The 21,836-nt window shown below is 35.3% G+C and overlaps 1 protein-coding gene and 1 long non-coding RNA gene across 2 annotated transcripts in view; one reads left to right on the top strand and one right to left on the bottom strand.

Annotated features, from left to right (window-relative positions):
- Positions 1-18,968, bottom strand: part of LOC132789323 (serine-rich adhesin for platelets) — a 43,336-nt gene extending 24,368 nt beyond the window's left edge. Inside the window, 2 exon segments of the mRNA XM_060797258.1 lie at positions 2,172-2,986; positions 18,653-18,968. Coding sequence (XP_060653241.1) covers positions 2,172-2,807 — 636 coding nt within the window. The 5' untranslated portion in view covers positions 2,808-2,986; positions 18,653-18,968.
- LOC132790617 (uncharacterized) lies at positions 13,680-14,672 on the top strand. The gene is made up of 2 exons (XR_009632815.1): positions 13,680-14,408; positions 14,471-14,672. It is a non-coding gene; the product is annotated as an uncharacterized LOC132790617 (long non-coding RNA).
- Positions 18,969-21,836: the final 2,868 nt, after the last annotated feature.

The following is a 21,836-nucleotide window of genomic DNA, read 5'->3' as shown; positions in this document are numbered from 1 at the left end:
CACGATAAACTATCGATAAGTGTGAGTTAGTATTTAGTGAGGAGCACAGCTACGCTTACGAAAGGGGTGACAGACTAGTAGATACCCTGCAGTTGCTTGTTTTCATTCTTTTCACTTTTAATAAATTAAGTTAAATGAAATAAGAGCTACGATTAAGTGATTTTTTATTAAATGGTGCGATTGTCAAAGAATGATAGACTACAAAACACCCTGTAACTGTTTTTCGTTATCTCATATAACACTTGTTGGCCTTTCGATTGCGTATAAATAAAAGGCCATGATAAGTTATAAATCGATTTAATACGACAAGTGAATATGCTAGAAGATCATATTGTATCGTATTCTATGCTATCCCATCCTATTCTATGTTATCGTATGGTACGCTAACCTATCCTATCTCACTTTATCCTATCCTATGCTATCCTATTCTATACCACCCTATCCTAGTCTATCCTATCCTATCCTATCATATCCTATCCTATCCTATCATATCCTATCCTATCCTATCCTATCCTATCCTATCCTATCCTATCCTATCCTATCCTATCCTATCCTATCCTATCCTATCCTATCCTATCCTATCCTATCCTATCCTATCCTATCCTATCCTATCCTATCCTATCCTATCCTATCCTATCCTATCCTATCCTATCCTATCCTATCCAATCCTATCCCATCCTATCCTATCCTATCCTATCCTATCCTATCCTATCCTATCCTATCCTATCCTATCCTATCCTATCCTATCCTATCCTATCCTATCCTATCCTATCCTATCCTATCCTATCCTATCCTATCCTATCCTATCCTATCCTATCCTATCCTATCCTATCCTATCCTATCCTATCCCATCCCATCCTATCCTATCCCATCCCTATCCTATCCTATCCTATCCTATCCTATCCTATCCTATCCTATCCTATCCTATCCTATCCTATCCTATCCTATCCTATCCTATCCTATCCTATCCTATCCTATCCTATCCTATCCTATCCTATCCTATCCTATCCTATCCTATCCTATCCTATCCTATCCTATCCAATCCTATCCCATCCTATCCTATCCTATCCTTTACTATCCTATCCTATCCTATCCTATCCTATCCTATCCTATCCTATCCTATCCTATCCTATCCTATCCTATCCTATCCTATCCTATCCTATCCTATCCTATCCAATCCTATCCTATCCTATCCTATCCTATCCTTTACTATCCTATCCTATCCTATCCTATCCTATCCCATTCTATCCTATCCCATTGTATCCTATCCTATCCTGTCCTATTCAATTTTATGATATCCTATCTTATTCTATCTTTATCCTATCCTATACCATTCTTTTTTTCCTTTCTTTTCCCTTCTGTTCCTTTCTTTTCCTTTCTTTTCCCTTCCTTTCATTTCAAAGGATATATTCTATATTAATAATTAGCATAAGAGACTTTCTTACTTGAAGGCTAAATTTAAATTATATTTTAATTCTCACTCTTCAAATTTGTGAGTGTAATTGTTAATTAATTTTAGCTTATAATTTTAATCTCCTAACTTCATTAAGCAAAACATATAAAATTGGACGTGTGTAATCGATTTTTGGAAAACGCTTCCACGCTTAACTGCAAAATATCCTATAATTAGAGCTACTACTTAGATTCGCTTCATTTGACACAATAGAACGACACAGTTACTAAATATGAAGAAATTAGAAATGAAAAGTAATAAGTAATAAGAAAATTAACTTTTTTGATTGTCAAAAGAAAATAATAATTTGTTTTAAACAGTGATTTCATAGCCTTTAGTCAATTCACACTAGTTTAAGTATTTCTAATATGTTAACAACAAGTTTCTCACTCCCTATAATTATAAATGCTAATTCTCAATTTGCTTAAATATAGCCAATTAGAACATTGTAGTTCCTAAGTACAACAAGTGTTTGTAAAAGTCTGTCAACTGCATTTTCTTACTCGTTGAGCAGGTGTGAAGTGATAATTAGATGCCATTAGGGTTAATGAAGCAGCAGTTATTGAAGTAGAAACTGATCAGCTTAATTAATTGTTGCATGCTTTAGTTAAGAGAGGGATTAGTAAATGCTTTAATTTCATAGCTTATTATGCGTGATTAAGCTTTAACTTTGCAAAGTTGCGTATACGCAGTGTTAACAAAGAGCTTTGCCACTTACCCCCCTCAGTTGTCGTTGAAGTTGAAGTGTCTCCTCTCGCTCGCTCTCACTCTCACTCTGTCGCTCGCTGTCGCTGTCGCTCTCACTCTGACGGTCGCTATCAATATCGCTCAGCTCCAAGGCAGCGTCTGTTGTGATCCCATTCCAGTCGTCATAGCTGCTATTATCCCTGAGCTCTGGGGTTATGTATTTCACTTGGCACTCGGCGAGCGTCTGCGCGAGTTCATGCAACAAAAATTCCTGGCAAGTGGCATAAGCCAAGGCTTCGCTACCGTTGTTGTTGGTGTTGCAACCTGTCAGCGAGTTGCCAATAACATGCTCAGCATTCACATGGGCATCCAAATGATTATAGACAGACTGAATGTGCAGCACAGCGTCGCCTTCTTCCTCTATTTCCTTCTCCTGTGACTTTGTCGCTGTTTCCTTCGTGGTCGCTGACTGCGCCTGGCTTATGTGGTAATAAAATGTCGGCTCATCTGCCGCAGTTGAACGAGTAGTCGTGGCTATATATTCATTACTCGCTGTCAACTGTTGCCATATTTTGTGGGCGTGGCGCAAATCTTGCTGCGACAAGGCAATTGTCAGCACAGATTGATGATGTGCAACCGGGGATTGCCTCGAGACACACTTGCCCATCGATCCGCCTCTTTTCCTGTTGCTGCATTAGACTTCCCTCTCCTTTACCTCTTCACCTCTCTGTTGCTGCTGCTTCCTTGTTGTTGATTGCAACACGCTTTGCGCCTCCGTTGACAGCTAATGTCTAATGTGGTGACTCGACTTCTCTCTCTCTCTCTCTGTCTTCTTGGTTGCACCGCCTGTCGAAATTAGTCGCAAACGCATGAGTGAGTGGGTTATTCTATTATCGCATTATCGCATTTGCCACTTGACAAGCAAACGCCGAAGTCGACGCCGCTGTCGACACATTGATATGCTGGGAACGTTTCTCTCATACTCTCGAGTTCTCTCTGCTCTGTGTATCTCTATATCTCTAGCTATATCGCATGCGGTTAACCACTTTAGGGGGTGGCATCGACTCATACACTGAGCACATTTGGGGGGGCAGTTGCTGTGCATGATTACTAGATTGCTAATGCGAGGCAGATAACTTGTTATCTTAATAAACTCAGTTTAATTGATGAATGAGGTTAACTGCCTACGATATCTACCTTGCTACTCTCGATTCCAATCGTTCAAACCTAGTTGCACTCCGACTGATATTGCGGTGATTTAAATATTTTGAAAATTGTGCAAGTTTTACTTTAATTAATATGCAAGAGTCGAAGAATTTGATAGGAACTTGGTAGAGCTTGGCAAATCTTATATTAATTTATGTGCCAGAGACTTAAAGTTTGATGTTAACTTGGTAAGGCTTAGCTTCATTCAAACTTGCAATAAATATAAAATACTCATTAAACTCAAGGGTCTAAGAACATAACTGTTTGCTGCTTGAGGTTTTGCCAGGAACATTAAAATACTACGAGATGATTTAGATAGTTTCATCTTCTACTTTACGGTAACTAACAAAACCTTAAGCATCAAAGAGTTAAGACCCTTAGACCTTGATAAACTCTTGTTTTTGATGATACAATATTAAACGAATTGCATATTCTGTTATAAAGTTAGCTGCCCAATTACCTAACATCATATTGATTGTTTACTTCATTTTACAAAGTTTATATAATTTATTGATATTTATTTAAGTTAAGTGCTTTATGAACAGTTCTGTTCTGTTTATTTATTTGTTTTTGTTGGCGAAACGGAGAAGTAAGAGTTATGCACTTTTTTTTCCGTTTAAACACATTTGAAAAGTCTTATCAGAAGTAAAATAATATAGTTATAAATAAAGCATACCACAATAATTACAAGCAACAAATAAAAATATAAATAAACAAGTGTAATTGCGATATTAGATATTCTAAGAATACTTCTTATTACACGCTTGTAAGTTTTTCTGAATGACAAGTGAAAACAGAGCTCAGATAATTAATTCTGCAACGAAGAGCAAAATCCAAGAGCAATGAGATGAGTATATTTCTCAAACATAGTTTAAGCATATGTATAGCGAAATTAAGTTTGTGTCCCAAAATCAAAGTATTGAGTAGGACGGTTAAGTTTATGCCAAAAGACAAAAGAAGGAAAAACGACTTTATCCCTATTGAGAGACATTAATATAGAAAAAACCAAGCTTCGCTTTATCCACTGCATTTTTTTTACCAAAAAACTTCTCTCTTCTGAGAGCTGATAATATCCAGTTTTAATCAAGGATAGAACTTGGATCATCTATCTTTCTCTTTTTTTCTCTCTCTCTCTCTCTATTTATCTCTTCCTCTTACTCTTACTCTCCTTTTCTCTTCTTCCCACTATTGCTCTTTCTTTCTCATACTATCTTTTAAAATATCACTCTTTCTCTCTACGTTTTTCACTCTTCTTTTCCTTTTTTTTTCTTCTTCTTCTTTTTTCTCTTCATATTCTATCTCTTCTTCTTCTTCTCCGTTCTCCTCTTCTTCTTTCTCTTCTTATCGCTCTATCTTTATCTGTCTCTTCTTATCTCTCTCTCTTACTCTCTCTCTGTCTCCGTGTCTCTCTCTTTCTTATCCTTGTTTTCTCTTTTTCTCTCTCTCTCTCTCTCTCTCTCTTGTCCTTTCTTTCTTTTTGTCTCTATGTACCTCTTTTTCTCTTTCTCTCTCTCTCTATGTCCCTCTCATTCGCTCTTTTTCTCTGTCTCCATGTCCCTCTCTTTCTCATTCTCTCTGTCGCTCTCACTATCTCACTCTTCCTCTCTCTTTCTTGCTACTTTACGTTCTCCATCTCTCTCTTTTGCCAAACCAAAAAAGTAGCTGCATATTGATTATGCTACAAATTGTTAAATGTTTACTCGCTACACTGCGAGAAAAGCTGCAGCTCAAAGTGAATCGCTAAGTGAAAGCAGAATTTGCAGAGAGTTTTAAGCCAACTCCAAAAATTATATAGATTTGTTTAATATTAATGAAATCAGAGTAATCAGTTGGCAGCACAAACTGAATTTGTAGCCACATTTTTGTTTGCAGCACGTAAAAAGCGAGTGTTGCCCCCTGAGTTGCCACGCCCCCTCCACGGATTTGCCAACTATGCGACGCCCTTTGTCGATGCATTATGCGAAGGCAACACGTTTTTTATTAAATTTTATTAGAGTGGCGCATGCACACGGACAGCAGCAGAGGCGCCCCCAAAGCACACCACAACAGCAGAGGGGGGAGAGTGGGAGAGGGAAATGAGAGGCAGATAGCGAGCTGCCTTTGGGGAGCGTGGCGAGGGGAGAGGGAAGAGGGGAGGCGCATCCTGATCCTAGCTGCTGGCTGCTGGCTGCTGGCTTTATGGTGCATTTGGCGTATAACAAAATTTACACCCACTCAGAGAGAGGGGAGTGTAGAAAAGGGAGTGGGGGGAGAGGGGTTAGTTGAAGTGGAGTTCGAGGGCAAGCACTTGGTATGTGTGTGTGTGAGAGTGTGTGTGTGTGTGGCACTGTTTATGCCTGCTTATGTCGTTTGGCTTACTCACATTTGCCACGCGGCTTTGTGCTGCATAAATTTGCAGTTGCAGCATGCCACCCATACACTGTCCTGCAGCTGCCCCCAACTATGTGTGTGTGTGTGTGTGTGTGTGTGTGTGTGGAACGTGTGGCCCTTTGTGTTAAGTGCCGCGTTCTCTCTGCTCTCTGCGCGTATTCAACATAATGAGGCAATTCAGTAGTTGCTTTTTGTTTTACACTCGCTGAATTAAAGGTGGCACACACAGCTTTAAGCTTGCAACAAAATGTTGCTGCCACTTCTGCTTGCTGCTTGCTGCTTGCTGCATATGTAAATCGAACATGGCTATCGAGAAATTATGCGCATAAATAAAGCGGGCGGCATGCGGGGCAAAAGCTTGTCTCTCGATCCTCGAGCTCAGCTTGGGCTTAATCGACAGACAGAGAGACACACGTAGTACGTGGCAAGGATATGTGGCACGTTGGCTCATGCATAAGCATAACAATAACGATTACTGCAATTGCCTGCGCCCCCCTCTCCCCATCTTCACTCCTCTCAGCTGGCATGCCAAATCGATGTGGCATGCAACAGCTGCTGGCTAACAACTTGCCTCTTCCCTCTTGCCTCGACTCGATTCGACTCGACTCAGTGTGCATTTCAATTTGTGGCCTAAATGAATCCTCATCCTGCGGGCCAACTGCAATAAATGCCAAATGCCGAATGCCAAAAATGCGAAAAGAAGCAACTTGGCCAATGCCACAAACAACAACAACAACGGAAAAAAAAATGAAAACTTTGCCCTGTTCTGATGATTAAAACGTTGGCCAACAAACGCGGCCAAAAAGCTTGCGTCCTGACATCGCTAATACAAGGCGTCAACACGAAAGTTCGCAGACAGGAACCAGCGCCAAGTTGTTGCCACATGCAAATTGGCTGAGAAACAGAGCAGAAAGCAGTAGAAGTGAAACGTAATATGTACAATAGAGTGTGCTCGACTGCCGAATACTTTGTAAAGGATTTTAAAGATTATAAACACAGTAGATTTGAGCAGCTGAACCAATTCTTATTTCAATGAATTGAACTAGATTTTCTTTTATTTACTAAAAAGAATACATGTAAAAAAGAGTGTGCTCGACTGCCGAATACTTTCTAACACTGTGAGACTTGAGCAGTTGAATCAATTCTAATTTAATAAAAATTCAAAAGAACTCAACTAGATGAAAATGTAATAGACTTTCTTGAGTCGAAGGAATATGTAAAATAGAGTGTGCTCGACAGTTGAATACTTTGTAACGGATTTTAAAGAATATAAACACAGTAGATTTGAGCAGCTGAATCAATTCTAATTTCATAAAATTCAAATGAAGTGAACTAGAATAAAATTGAATATACTTTCTTTTCTTTAGTAAAAAGAATATGTAAAATAGAGTTTGCTCGACTGCCGAATACTTTCTAACACTATGACATTTGGACAGTTGAATCAATTCTAATTTCATAAAAATTCAAAAGAAGTTAACTAGAATAAAATGTAATAGACTTGCTTTAGTAGAAGGAATATGTAAAATAGAGTGTGCTCGACAGTTGAATACTTTGTAACGGATTTTAAAGATTATAAACACAGCAGCTGAATCAATTCTAATTTTATAAAAATGCAAATGAAGTAAAATAGAATAAAATTTAATATACTTTCTTTTCTTTAGTAAAAAGAATATGTAAAATAGAGTGTGCTCGACTAGAGAATTCTTTCTAACGATCTTTAGAGAATATTGACATTAAGAGTAACTACACAGGGGAAAAATCTAAATTGAAAAGCAGATTGCAAATCCTGAAATAAGATTTTTGAATTGAAAAATTCTTAAATTAAGACTTTTATGCTAAATTTGCATTATAAAATCATTTATACTAAACTAATTTATATACACTAAGCTCTACTATTTAATTATTTATATCATTATCTAAAAATCAATAAAGAGAACAATGGAACGATTTTCTTTCCACTTTTTACATTTCATAAAAACAACCAAACGAAATTGCCAACAATATTGTTTTATATTAAAACTTATTAATAAACACCGAAGAAATTTTTTCTTAACCAATACAATAATTATATTTTTACTTTACTGTGCAGATAAGCTAATGGGAAACAAACTGACAGTCTGCATAACTACAATTTTTTTAACGGACTTGTCTTGACAGACACTTTTTCTAAATTGTTTGATATCAATATTTTTTACAGCTACATAAAAAATATATACTTGAGTAAAATTCTAAAACTGTATGTAAAACTTTATGTGCTTCTTAGCCTATAAAATTGTTTATTACGAAAAATATGTTGAATCAATTTCAACAAGTAAGAAATCTACAGTTGAGATACCTCTAATTTTTAATAAAAGCAAAGCAGTGCGGAAATATTTTTAAAATATACTACATTAAACTACTGCAAAAGACTACAAAATACCAAGGTCTGTATTTGGTATATTGACATAGTGCCACACTCATAGTATACCAGATTGTTCGACAAAGCAACACAGCGCGATATTATTCTTAAAAAATATACCTAATTAATATATCGCAAAAATACTGAAATATACCAAGTGCTATATTTGGTATATAAATATAGTACTACATTGAAAATATACCATAAAGTGCAAAATCTATCTTTAGATTCAAAAGTAGTTCTTGTATGAATTATAAAATTTTTACAATGGGTAGCAAGACTCAAAATATATGTTACTACAATTATTACGACACTTTTTATTGATAGCCAAATAAAGTATTGAAGCTACCTAAAAATCTATGTTCAAAAATTTTAATAGTTATAATAAAAACTTAAGTTGTGAAATCTCAAAATTTGCATTTAATATCGTTATATTTTAGTTATTATTGAATGTGCTAAGACTTTATAGCTTTCAAGTCTCACCTTATATTTTTATGCTATTTCAGGGAATAATTAAAAAAAATGTATTTAATTTATGTGTCAAACTAAGAAGTTTGAATCCCGAAAGTTTGAATCAAAATTCTTTGAGATTAAGGTGTTGACATGGGCAGACAGAAGGAAAGCAAGATTAAGCTAATAAATCTCTAATTAATTATGCTTTGTTAAAGGGTATAAAAAAAGTAGAAGAGAGAGAAAGAGAGAGAGGTAGAGAGGGAGAGATAGAGAGAGGTAGAAAATATGAGTAGAAGTAAGTAAAACAGAGACAGCAATAGTAGAAACTAAATTAAATAATAGAAGCTGCAACACGAACAACTGAAAACCTAAAAGGATAGCAGCAGGGAAAAACAGCAGAAGCAGAAGCAGAAGCTGCAGCAGCAGCAGTTGATGAGTAAGCCGCAAATAGCAAACTGCAAACAGTTAATGCGAGCACTCATTGCAGCATAAATGCGATTAAAGCTGCCCAACAATACAAAAATACTAAATACACAAGAGCAAAAAAAAAGAGGAGGAAAAATGGGAAAAACAACAACAACAAAAGCAATGCAAGCGGAGCCACTGGGCCAAAAAGTGTTGGCCAAAAGCCGAAAGCCGAAAAACGTTGCGTGGTTAAAAGCAATTGCATTTTGGTAATTGAACAAGTCAACGCTTAATTATTGTACAACACTGCAAAGAGGCAACCATAACTGTCTGTTTGAGTAGCATGTGGGAAGGGTGAAGAGAGAGGGGAAGGGGGACTGCTGCCAGTCGAACGAATTCTCTTTTATTCATGAGCGGGAAAAACATTTCCATGGCGCTGCAGAAAATGTGCAAAAATGAGCAATTGCTTTTGTAAACGTTTGTTGTTCTTTTCGTTCTGTTTGCATTGTTATTGCTGTTGCCAATGCTGTGGTTGTTGCTGCCACTGTTGTTGTTGCTGTTGTTGTTGTTGTTGCGCATGTTGTGGTCTTTGCTGGCTGCCATTATACCCAATGCGGCGCTCGTAAAACGGGGGGTTTCACCTCCAGCCGGCGGCAGGTGATAAATAAAATAAATTGACAACCAAATGAGACGAAGAAGCCAACAAACACACACACACACACACACACACACACACACACACAGGGAAAGAGCAGTAATTAAAGTGACCATGGAGCACAATTTCGGAGAATAAATGTCATTTAAATTGAATGTAAATCTCTTGAACGCTGATTACTCCAGCTGCTTAAAGTGCCAACGCGAAAGAAAACGACATCATTAAACCGAATAATGCTCTATTTGAACGAATTAAAATCCATTATGAACCATTTCAAACAATGCAGATAGTCATAAGTATTTTAAAAAGCTTAAATAAACTGCATTTTCAAGCGGAGTTTAAATAATAAGAAATAATAATTAAGTTGGGGGAAAAAAGATAAACACATTTTATGCTAGGCAAAGTATGTTAAAAGAAATAAAGAGTTAATATATTATAAAATGTATGAGACCACAGAGAGAAATTTCAATCAATGGGAAGAATTTTATAGGTCTTATACAACATCAATAAGAATTGAAAACTTCAGAAGGCATAAAGCAAAGTCAGTTAAAAGATATGTAAAGTTGGTTAAAATATTACAATATCAGACTACAGAGGGAAATTTCAATTGATGAGAAGTCATTAACAATAAGAATTGAAAAACTCCAGAATGCATGAAGCAAAATGCAAATATTTATTCAAAATTTAGTTTTTACGCTACAAAAATAAACTATTATAAAGAAATGTGAATTAGTTGCATAAAGCATAGAAATGTTAATCTTATGCAAAGTCAATTAAAAGAATTTGTTGAGAAAATTAAGCAGCATACATAAAACACAGTTTTCGTAATAAGAATGAAATTTCAATTGAAGGGAAGTAATTTAAAATTCAAATAACGATAACAAAAAAAACAATGCAACCTTATTGATACTCAGAAAAAGTAAATGAAATGGTATGAAATGAAATCAAAAGCATTGAAATGCATAAGGCATAACCATAATAAAAAAAAACTTTGAGTTCTAATTGAAGGGAAGTAATTTCAATTTAGTCTTTATGTAAAATAAAGATTCTGAAAAAAGGTCGAACAGTTATGAAGGTCAATCTTATAGCCAGAGCTAATTGTAATTATGAAAGAGTAGAATTAAAATACAGAAATAATAATTATGAAAATTCAGCTAAGCTAAGATTATTTTATGAAGGTGACGAAGACTGTGTAACCTTCATGGTTATTTAATGAACTTAGTGAACGGAATTTTCATTAAATTTTTAAGATGCCATATTTCAATAAAAAAAACTAAAGTTAAAAGTTAAGCATGGAAGACATTTTGAAATATGAGTTGTAAAAAATATTAAGCAATTCTAATAACTGTTTAACAAGGTTGTTGGATAAAATAAAAAATAACAACTTTTGTATGAAATATCAGTAAAATGATGACCATAAAAATGTAGTTTTTAAAAAAGCTGGCAGAGAAAAAGAAGTAGAAGTAAGTGAACGGATTTTGGATAGCAAAGAAACGCTGCAGATTAAGTCGATTAATCTCTACTAAAGATTAAAAAGAGACTTGAGGCATTCATCAGATTTGTATTACCAAAAAACGAGAGGCTTTTAAGTCATTTGAATTATGGTTTAAGACATTCTTGGGTATAAGAAAGTTAAGTATTAATTGGAAGATTTTCATATACTCGTATTGTCATTTATTTGAATAATTGACAGCACGAAATACTTTCGTATGGTTAAAAACGTCTACCGCAATAGGGACTTAGCTGCATTGGCTGATAGTCTAGTATATTTAGTACTATGTGGTATATTTTAAATTTATTACTATATTAATATACCAAAAATATACCGTAAGATTGAAATATATTGTCATTTATTTTAATAATTGGCCAGTAGGAATAATAAATTGAGTCTACTTCTTCTACAAATGTACCAAAAATATACCGTTATATTTGGTATACTTTTCGTATATTTGTAGAAAAACTAGACTGAAATATATTCATTATTCCTATTGGCCATTTATTCAATTAAATTGTCATTTATATACTATATATTCCAATATTACGTGAGAAGCTTGAATAATTTATATATTCACAATACAGGATATCTTTCAGTCAACTTCAAAGTGAAGTACTTTTTGTTGTGAGTGCGCTTGATACGCTTTAATTGACGGCTCATTTCGCCTTATGTCATTCACACGCACAAGCACACACTGGGACACACATACACACACACACACACACACATACATACAGTAGTCACACGTTGGCACAACAATGGTGCAAATGTATTGCTTAAAGCATCGAAGCGTCGAGAGGCAGTGAGCAAAAGTGAGTTCACTTTAAGTTTTCAGTGAACTAGTTAAAAAACTGATCTGTTTCCGTTATTGTGCAACTTTGACTATAAATGGAGAGTAGCCCCGAAAAGCCAGGCAAACACACACACCACACACACACACACCGCACACACACACACACACGCAGGCAGGCAGCATAAACAACAACAAAGTCGAGCAGTTGATAGGTTTTTGTGCCGCCGCCGCTTGTGGACTTCCATCGGACTCACTCCTGAGCCCCCTTCTCCCTCCCCCCCTCTCCTCTGCTGGACAAAGCAAACGCCCCCGCGCTCTGTTCGCACTATTGGCCATAAATCAATTTTTCAAAAATGACACTGGGAAATGGAAAAAAGTAAGCTCAAAGCTGTGCGAATATTGAAAGCTGCCGAAGCACCGCTCTCTCTCATCATCGCAGCAACAATAATAGCAACAATAACAACAAGTAAGAAAGCTAGAGTAGAGTATGCTCGACTCTGATATATGTTACTTGCTACCCATTGTCCATAATAGCTAAACAGTGTGGTATTATTCTTGAAATATACCCAATCAGTATACCCAAAGAAATACTAAAATATATATAATAAATAAACAAAAAAGTACTGAAAATCTACCAACATATTTGTTTGGTATATCGGCATATCATTACGTTGAAAATATACAGTAGAATACAAAACATATCAGAATGCCAATATACCGTAAAATACTCAATACAAAGTTGAAATTATACCGTATAATACAAAAAATACCAGATTGTCAATATACCAAAAATATACTGCATTGTTTGTTTGGTATATTCATTTACTATTAAGTTTAAGAACTACCGCATGGTTCAAATGATACCAGATTAGCAATATACTAAAAAATACAAAAATATACTGAAATGTTTGTATGGTATATTCATATACTATTAAGTTAAAAAACTTTCGCATAATACAAAGGTCACCAGATTGTCAATACATCAGCAAATACTAAAAATACCAAAGTCTTTGTTGGTATATCGGTATTCTATTATGTTCAAAATATACCGGAAATTACATAAAAACCAGATTACAAATATATAAAAAAAAGTACTAAAATATACCGAAGATACCAGATTATCAATTCAATTTTTTTTTTAAATATACCGAAGATACCAGATTATCAATATACCAAAACAATAAAATAAAATACTAAAGTTTTTGTTTACGTTTTTACGTTCAAAATATACCGTAGAATTCAAAAGATAGCAGATTTTCAATATACCATAAAATACTAAAAAACTAAGTGTTTGTTTTTATATTGTGATATATTATTACGCTCAAAATATACCGTAGAATACAAAAGATACCAGATTGTGAAAATACCGAAAATACTGAAATATACCAAAATCTTTATTTGGTATATCAATATACTACAATGTTCAAAATATACCGTAGAATGCAAAAGATACCAGATTGTCAACCGACTAAGACCCCATTGAATAACTTTTAAAATTAGTATCTGATGGCAACCAAATTTCCTGAGGTCACAAAGTTATAATACTCTTCTCCTCTATTAATAGCGGGTATAACAACAACAACAATAACGACATGAACTAGAGCTGTATCTACTCCTGCAATGCTATCCATATGTGCAACTATGTGTGTGGAGAGAACCCGGCGACAAACTCATCGCATAAAAAATGTATATTTTTACTTGAATTTTGTATTTCTTTTTAGTATTATTATTTCACGTTTTTTTTTGTCGTGTTGTTTGCTGCTTTTGCTGTTGCTCTGCAAAGATTTGCAGCTGGCGTTGAAAGTTTTGTCGACGGGTTTTGTCATCATAAATTTTAATATTTTTTTCATTCCTTTGCTTGTCTGTTTTTTTTTTGTGTGTACGTTTTTTCGTTGTCTTTTCGGACGCTTGCAGTACAATGAAAGCCTTCTTCCTTTTTTCAACCCAGAAATGTGAAAATGAGCACGTTAATAGTGGAAAATGCAGTTGAGACCGCAGCCAAAGCCACAGCCAAAGAAGTCGGCTGAAGTCGCAAGGCTTGCGGCACCAAAGTGGCAAAATGTGCGTCACACGCGGCGTATGCGCAATGCAACAGTACGAGCAAAGAAACTGTTCAGGGAAAAGAGAGAGAAGAGAGAAGACGAAGAGGAGGAGAGATGAATCCAGACGAGACGAGTGCTGAATGCATGCTGATGAGCGAGCATTCGAATGGAATATGAATGAGTATATCCAAGCGCATTGAATGCTATTGATAGACGCAATGAATCATCTTAATGTGTTCTTCTCTCTTGCTTCAAATGCAAATGCAAATGCAAAATCCGAAGTGCAACAGCAACAACAACAACAAGAATAACAACCACAATAAGGAAAAAATTCACTTGAAAATTGCCAAAAATTTGCTGTCAAGCGATTAAGTTTGAAACTGGGATTTATTTCTTCAAAACGAATATTTTATTTTGCGTGCAAGATTGATACAAATACAAACACAAAAATGTATGTGTGTGTGAGTGTGATGAATGCTTATTGATTCGTATCTTAAAATCTAGTATCAATAGCTTTCACTTCTCTGTGTATATGTTTCATGCTCGAAGTTCACAAAGCAAGTGAAATGCTCTAGACTTTAGTTAACATCTAAAATGTATTTTTATGGGATGATGAAAGAGAAACACTAATATTTTACTTTTCAATTAATGGCAAGCAAAAGAAATTCGAGTCCGATTCATTTGTTGATGTGATTAAGTAAAGGATTAGAAATATGTCATTGAACTTTAGACATTAGAGTGTGTGTGATTTAGCTATTGACATTAATATACAGTGTATTACTTTGATAAAGTTGATGATGAGAATGATCCAATTATACGGAACAGATAAAAATTGAAGTTATTTTAGAAATACTTTTGTATGGCAAAAAAAGCTTATTGCATTTGGGATTTAGCTGCTTTGGCTAACAATCTGGTATATATTAATATACTAAATATAGCCTACGGTATAGTATTTTGTGGTATATTAATCTTAGTTAGTTTGGCTACCAATTTGGTATATTTAGCACTGTGTGATATATTTTGAACTTTATCAATATAGCAAATATAGCCTTTGGTATATTTTTAGTATTTTTGTGGTATAATGATTTGGTATATTTTGTTAAATACAAACATACTAGATAGAAGCTGTCTGACTTCTTGCAATTTGCTTCCAATTTGGTTTAATAATTAAAAAAAAGTCAAATGAAAACAACTTTCTGAATTTCTTTTAATCTGAACTCAATTGGTTTGTATTTCTATAGATAGAGATTCAAAAATTTGTTTCCTCTATTTAATTTAATAGTGATTAAAATTTAGATTCAATTGACAATTAAGAAAAAAAACTTCTTTTTTTTTTAATCAAATAAGTAAATTTAATAATATGAACATATTTCATTTTAAAAAATTCTCTTAGATCAGCTCAAATAATTATTAAAGGAATTTACATACTTTTCACTTGGCTGATGAAATACTTTTTTAAAAGTTGCGAAACTATTTGCTAAATATAAACAATATCTAACAATCTAAGCTGCTTTTCTACTTTAAGCACTTTTTTAGCTTTCGGTTTTATAGTTTTATGCTGATGGCTTAAAATTATACATTAAATACAAACTATATTATTTTAATTCCAAGTAAAGTTAGCACAACCTTCATTTACTTGTTTTCAGTTTTGGCTTTATTCGTTTATCTGTTTTCTCCCATTTTGATGTTCATGAATTTTGCATAAAATCCAAACAATATTTTACAATCTCACCTGATCTTCTAACTCCACTATTTCATCTTCTATTTCATTCAGTTGTAGCTTTATTACGAGTATGTATCTCTTTTACTTCCATGTTGAGGTTATAACAAAATGCATTAAATCTAAAACAATAACTAATAATTTCAAAAGTTCTTCTACCTTAACTTCTCCATCTTTTATTTCATTCAGTTGTAGTTGCTTTACTTCGATGTTAAAGTTGTAAAATAAGGCATTAAGTACAAACAATATTTAACAATCCGCTGCTATTATTTTTTACAGTTTTTTCCCTTGCAGAAGTTATAAAACTCTTAACAATATTCTGTAGCTAAAAATACTCTTTTACCTCCACAACGTAACAACAAACTAACTCATTTTTATTTCCTTCAGTTCTAACTTTATTATGTATCTGTTTTAATGAACCACTTGCCAGTTAATCTGCTTGAACAGAAATGTTTGAAACTGAAGTCTGTCCACTAATAGTTCGGCATTAAGACAAAAGCTTCTCTGCTCATGCTTATTTAAGCTCGAATTTTCAACAAATTTGCGCCTCAGCTACAAAATTGGCATAATTATGATTGTGGCTTTTGGCTAGAATAATAATAAATACATCTGTTGATGATGAACTCACAGGCAATTACTCAAAGAGCAACTCTTAATAATCGGTTGGCAATTTTATTTTACTTCAGAGTGCAGCAGATGTTTTGCCTGGATTTATGCGGCCGAATGAACCTAATAACAATATTTACGTATTCGGGTGTCGAGTGAACTTCCTAGAGCTCAAAATTAATAGCAACTCAGATTGCATTTGCATGCTGTGAATAACTGATTTCGTATTTCGTATATTCATATTTCGAATATGCTGTAAAACTGATGTAAAGCAAAAGCACTCAAGGCAAAGACGAGACCTTTTTGGTATTACAATTACGTATACTTAATTATTACCTGCACTTTATTGTTGTTGCTTGGACTTATGCTAAAGGCTGTGCATGTGTGTGTGCTTGTGTGTGTTTACGACTCGCCAACGGAGCGTGCAAACTACACGCAATTGACAGACTCGTAATCAAGCCGCATAATTGCAAATTGTTGCTGTTGTCGACTCGAGTCGACTCGAGTGGAATCGAGTCTTTTGAAGCCCACGAACTGAAGACGCTTTACTCTGTACGCTCTACGCTGAACGCTGGCTTGTTTGCCAATTTGCGTACTTTGAAAATTCTTTGTATACATAACAGTTAGCCATATAAGTATATGTCTGTGTACACAATAATTACGCAATTGCCACTGTCAATGCTTCCCCCACACTTTCCCTTTTTCATACCCGCTCCTCATAACAATCCGGTATATTTTGGTACTCTATGGTATATGTTGAATGTAGAACACTAATAATATATCAAATATAGCATACGGTATATTTCAGTGTTTGCTGCAGGCAAAAATCTGGTATATTTTGTATGTAGTAGTATATAAACATACCAAATTTAGCCGTTGGTATATTTGAACTCTAATAATATATCAAATATAGCATACGATATATTTCACTATTTTACGATATAGTAATTTTAGTTGCTGCAGGCAGCAATCTGATATATTCTTGTACTTTATGGTATATTTTGTATGTGGTAGTATATCAACATACCAAATATAGCCTTCGGTATATTTCAGTATTTTTTCTGATATACTAATCTTAGGTGATTTGTCTATTTCAGTAGTATACGGTATAATTGAATGTAATACCATATCAATATACCAAATTAAACTTTTGGTATATTTTTGTATTTTTGCGGTATAATAATCTCAATTGCGTTGGCTAACAATCTGCTATATTTAAATACTTTAATGTATATTTTAAATGTAGATCTCCAATAATATACCAAATATAACATTCGGTATATTTTAGTATTTTTGCGGTATGTTAATAATAGTTGCATTGGCTAAAAATCTTGAATATTTTAGTACTCTATGTTACATTATGAATGTAGTACAACATAAATATACCAAATATAGCATTTGGTATATTTTTGCGGTATATTAATCTTAGTTTCGTTGGCTAACAATATGGTATATTTTAGTACTCTATGGTATATTTCAAATGTAGCTCTAAATCAATATGCCAAATAAAACCTTCAATATATTTTAGTATATTTTAATTTGGTATACTTTAAGAATAATACCGCATTGCGAGTATCTCACAGTCGAATACATTCGACAGCAGGTTTCTTGTTTTCACTAGAGTTTAAAGTTGTAAATATTTGTTGAATTTCATTCAAAATAAAACAGAGAGTAAAGCCCAAAGTTCCTAATGCGCTCAACTAAAGCCTTTAACGCCATGGCAACAGTGGGTGTCGTCAGTACGGCTGCGGCTAAAAGCGGAAACCAATCCGGCAATATATACTAACAATTTCATGATTTATCAGACAGTCGAAATCATAATTAACCGACAGGCAAAAATGCTTGATTGATTGCATAACTTCATGCTATCTAAATTTGCATATGCGAGTGTGTGTGTGTGTGTGCATACTTATGCCAACAACTGTATTGTGTGCTGCACATGCTGCGTATGCTTAATATTAAATGCCGGCTTCGCATTCTTATTTGAAACAATTGGACTAATGTTGCTCCAACTTCAGGTAAGCGGCTTAAGCATTTTGCCAGCGCCTTTTCCAAATGCAAATTCCGCCGCTCAACTGTAATTGTAGTTGTGTGTGTTCGGTGTTCAGTGTTCGGTGAGCGGCTGTCAGATATTTAATATGCATAACTGTGTCTGCTGCCGTGTTGCCAACTCTCAACTGTGTGTTGCATGCGTCAACTGAAGCGCAAAACTCGAACCCAGCGCCGCAAAGAAATCGACACTAACAACTAGCTAGACTTTGATATATATATTATATATGTATCTGAATCGTACGTGTGATCTAGTTCTCTTATTTTGTTTTTTCGTTTTTTGGTGGCACATGCAAATGACTGTCAAAGCCAAAACTCACCTTTGGCAGCGTTTCGCTTATCTTATCGCAAATTCTTGTTTTATTTGTCTAGTTGTTTATGGCTGCTGCTGTTGTTGTAGTTGTTGCTGTTGTTGTTTTGTTGTTGTTGGTGTTTTATTACTCTGCAGTTGTTTTTGTTGCTCTGGCGTAATTAGTTATTAATTTCTTGCTTGCTTTGTCACTTCACTTGCAACTGGTTACTTTGAATTTTTCATTCACTCGTGACCTTGCTTTACAGTCACTCTACTCTATTCATTTTTCAACTGCGTCGCGTCATATTTGTTATTATTATTAGCCAAAAGCGTCAACGGCAACTGACTGTGGGCTACGCACAAAGCGAGCACCTTAGAATCGCCAACGACAACGCCAACGATCGAAGCGATCGCAGCGAGCGAGCTTTTGAGCAGGTGATTGAAGCTTTCTCTCTCTCACTCTCACTCTCTATCTTTGACTCTCCCGCTGAGCTTTTCTTTAACTAAAGCTAATGCTACTGTTTATGACAGTGAGTGAGAAAACTGTGCACACACATTTGCATAGATCAAAGACAAAAGCCAAAGCCAAAGCTAAAGCTTTTCATTAAGCAAAGCTGATAATGCTTGTGAGGTAGTTGTCTAAATTAAAGTTGCAAAAAAAAAAAAAAAAATAAACATCTGATTGTCACAAATCAAAGCATCAGCTGATGCGCCAAAGCCTTAATTAAGTTGGCAACTCCACTTAGCATAGTTCAACTGTTGAGTTTATCGAACGGGTAGTAAGTATCGCCTTGATCCACACAGAGATGCTTTGAGTACTCACTAAGGGCAGCCATCTTCACTTATGCACTTTTTTTTCACTGAGAGCATTATTACATCAGACCAAAAATTTGCAAAGAAAAATTGCAAAAATAAATTTAAAATAATACTGCAACCAAGAAAGGAAAGCCAACAATTTTGGCATCCAAGGTTTTCTTTTGTCGCCAACTTGGATTGGCCGGCTCTAATAGAGAATTTAGAATTGCTAAATTTCTCTTTGCCACTGATTGGTAAGTAGTGTCCATCTGATTAGACCTTGCAGTAAAAATGCTATTTTATGCAGCTTATTGGCCATACCTCTGGCAATTGCACCCGCTAGACCCTCCTTAGAGTGGAATAGGTGTTGCACATTGCGATCCTCGTCTCCCCTTTGTTGAACAAGTGCAACTAGTGAAGCGCACGCGGATATTCACCTAACCTGCAAGCCTAAGGGAGTTTTGGGTGAAGGCGGCGAACCTCGCTGCAAACAACCGGCTAGAGTGGGAATAAGGCGATAATCTTGCGGCAGCGAATCTTCGCTGCAGATTATCAAACGGTATTCGATAGCGGCTCAGCGAAGGCGATACTAGAGACGTTCAAAGGAGCGTAGATCTTCCGGCGAGAGATCTACGGCTCCACACAAAAAAAACACGCCGGCACCATCTGCATTGGATTGTTTTCGTTCGCAAAATGCACTAAGAGTGCCAACATGGTTTGCTAAATTGAATAATTAAATTGAATTTGTATTAGTACTTGTCAAAAATCGACTAACTCATTTTTCGACTTTTTGTACAGCCAACATGGGGTTCATAGGGATTTGAAAGCCTGATAACCATAACCCTTTATCATCTTTAACAGCTAACATCAACAAGCATATATGCTACGACGGATTCATCAGTTATCAGGCCTGCTAACATCGATGGAAAGTGCGTAAGTACGGCATAGCCGTGTCTATATTATAGTTGATTGGGGTTGTGATTGTGAGGTTCTCAATTCCGTGTGTTCCGTGTTGGTTCTCTATCTTTCGTATTATTAAGTCATGAAGACAACCGTTTAAGTAAAACAAACTAACGTAACGATAAATAAAGGCTCAATAAATCAAGCACTATTGTTAACTAGAGATAATTTTTATAAACAAAATGAAGTATGTTTATTAAATTACTGTATATCATGAAGAAGAAAACAATAATGTGTTAAACTTTTAATTCTAATTGGGCACTGAATGTGCGAGCGTTTGAGATAATGCGAGATGAGTACTGTCCCTCTCCCCTAGTATTACACTCTGTCTACACTTTAATTTATGATGACTTACTACCCAGTCGAAGCCAAAGACCCACCCCAGCCCTGAACTGAGCCGGCAAGTTAGCTAGACAGAGTAGGCTTAGACGAGTAGAACCTCGTGGTGTTCGTCACATAATTAAATGGCGCCCAACGTGGGGCCTATGGAAAATGTGCCCCAAAATAAACATTTCCTCATCAAACTATTCATTCTTTTTATTGAAAACATAGATGTATGAATTTTCTGCCTTCTGGATTGGCTGTTTACTGATGAGAACGTCGGAAGCAGACCAGGCGAAAAGAACATACATAGCGGATTCATTAATTGATAGTGTTATCAATGAATTAAACCTGTTAAATGCAATTTTCTGGCCAATAATGTGATTAAGGAAATTTTTTTGTAGAATTGGATGAATTTCGATTCTCTACCGAATCATTGTTAGGCCCAGTACACAATATTGTGTTGTGGTATTGAAATCGAGAATTGTTCAGTATTGGTTAATATCGATCTGTTCCTCTTTCAATCACAAACACTCATCAAATACGTTACTAATCAAAGTAGATTCAGACTCTCAGTACACACTTCGCATTGTCTTAAAATCGCATTGAAGGGTAAGTCCCAAACTTAAAAACTTAAAACTTGAACACTATATTATCGCATATCGTAAACTTATTTTTGTCAATTACCTTGTCAATATCGAATACCGTACTAGTTCACATTCATATTTTAATTCATTATGCCGGTTACTCGCAGCGACGAAAACCTCGCATCAGCTAGTTCACTAATTCTTTGCAAAATTTGCAATGATTTAAAATCGTCTGAATTTGAATTAGTAAAAACCCCTTGTAGTCATAACTTTCACTCCGAATGTATATCCAATTGGCTCAATACTAGCGAAACTTGTCCAACTTGCAAAAAGCCGTGCAGGATAGGAGATATTTTTGGCTCAGAACAATCTGAAGGGTTAAGCATGCTTCATACAGTTGCAGCACCCCAGTTTCACGCGAAGCCTCGGGAGCCGCTGGTACTAAACCACGAGATCGACCAAAACAAGAGCTAATCAGAGAGAGAATCTCATGAGAAATGCCGCACAATCTCCTTCTTGGCAACACAGGGCAAGCTTAGAACAAAATGT

Source organism: Drosophila nasuta, chromosome 3 (assembly GCF_023558535.2).
Source record: "Drosophila nasuta strain 15112-1781.00 chromosome 3, ASM2355853v1, whole genome shotgun sequence".
NCBI lineage: Eukaryota > Metazoa > Arthropoda > Insecta > Diptera > Drosophilidae > Drosophila > Drosophila nasuta.
This window is presented reverse-complemented; position numbering and strand designations above follow the sequence as displayed.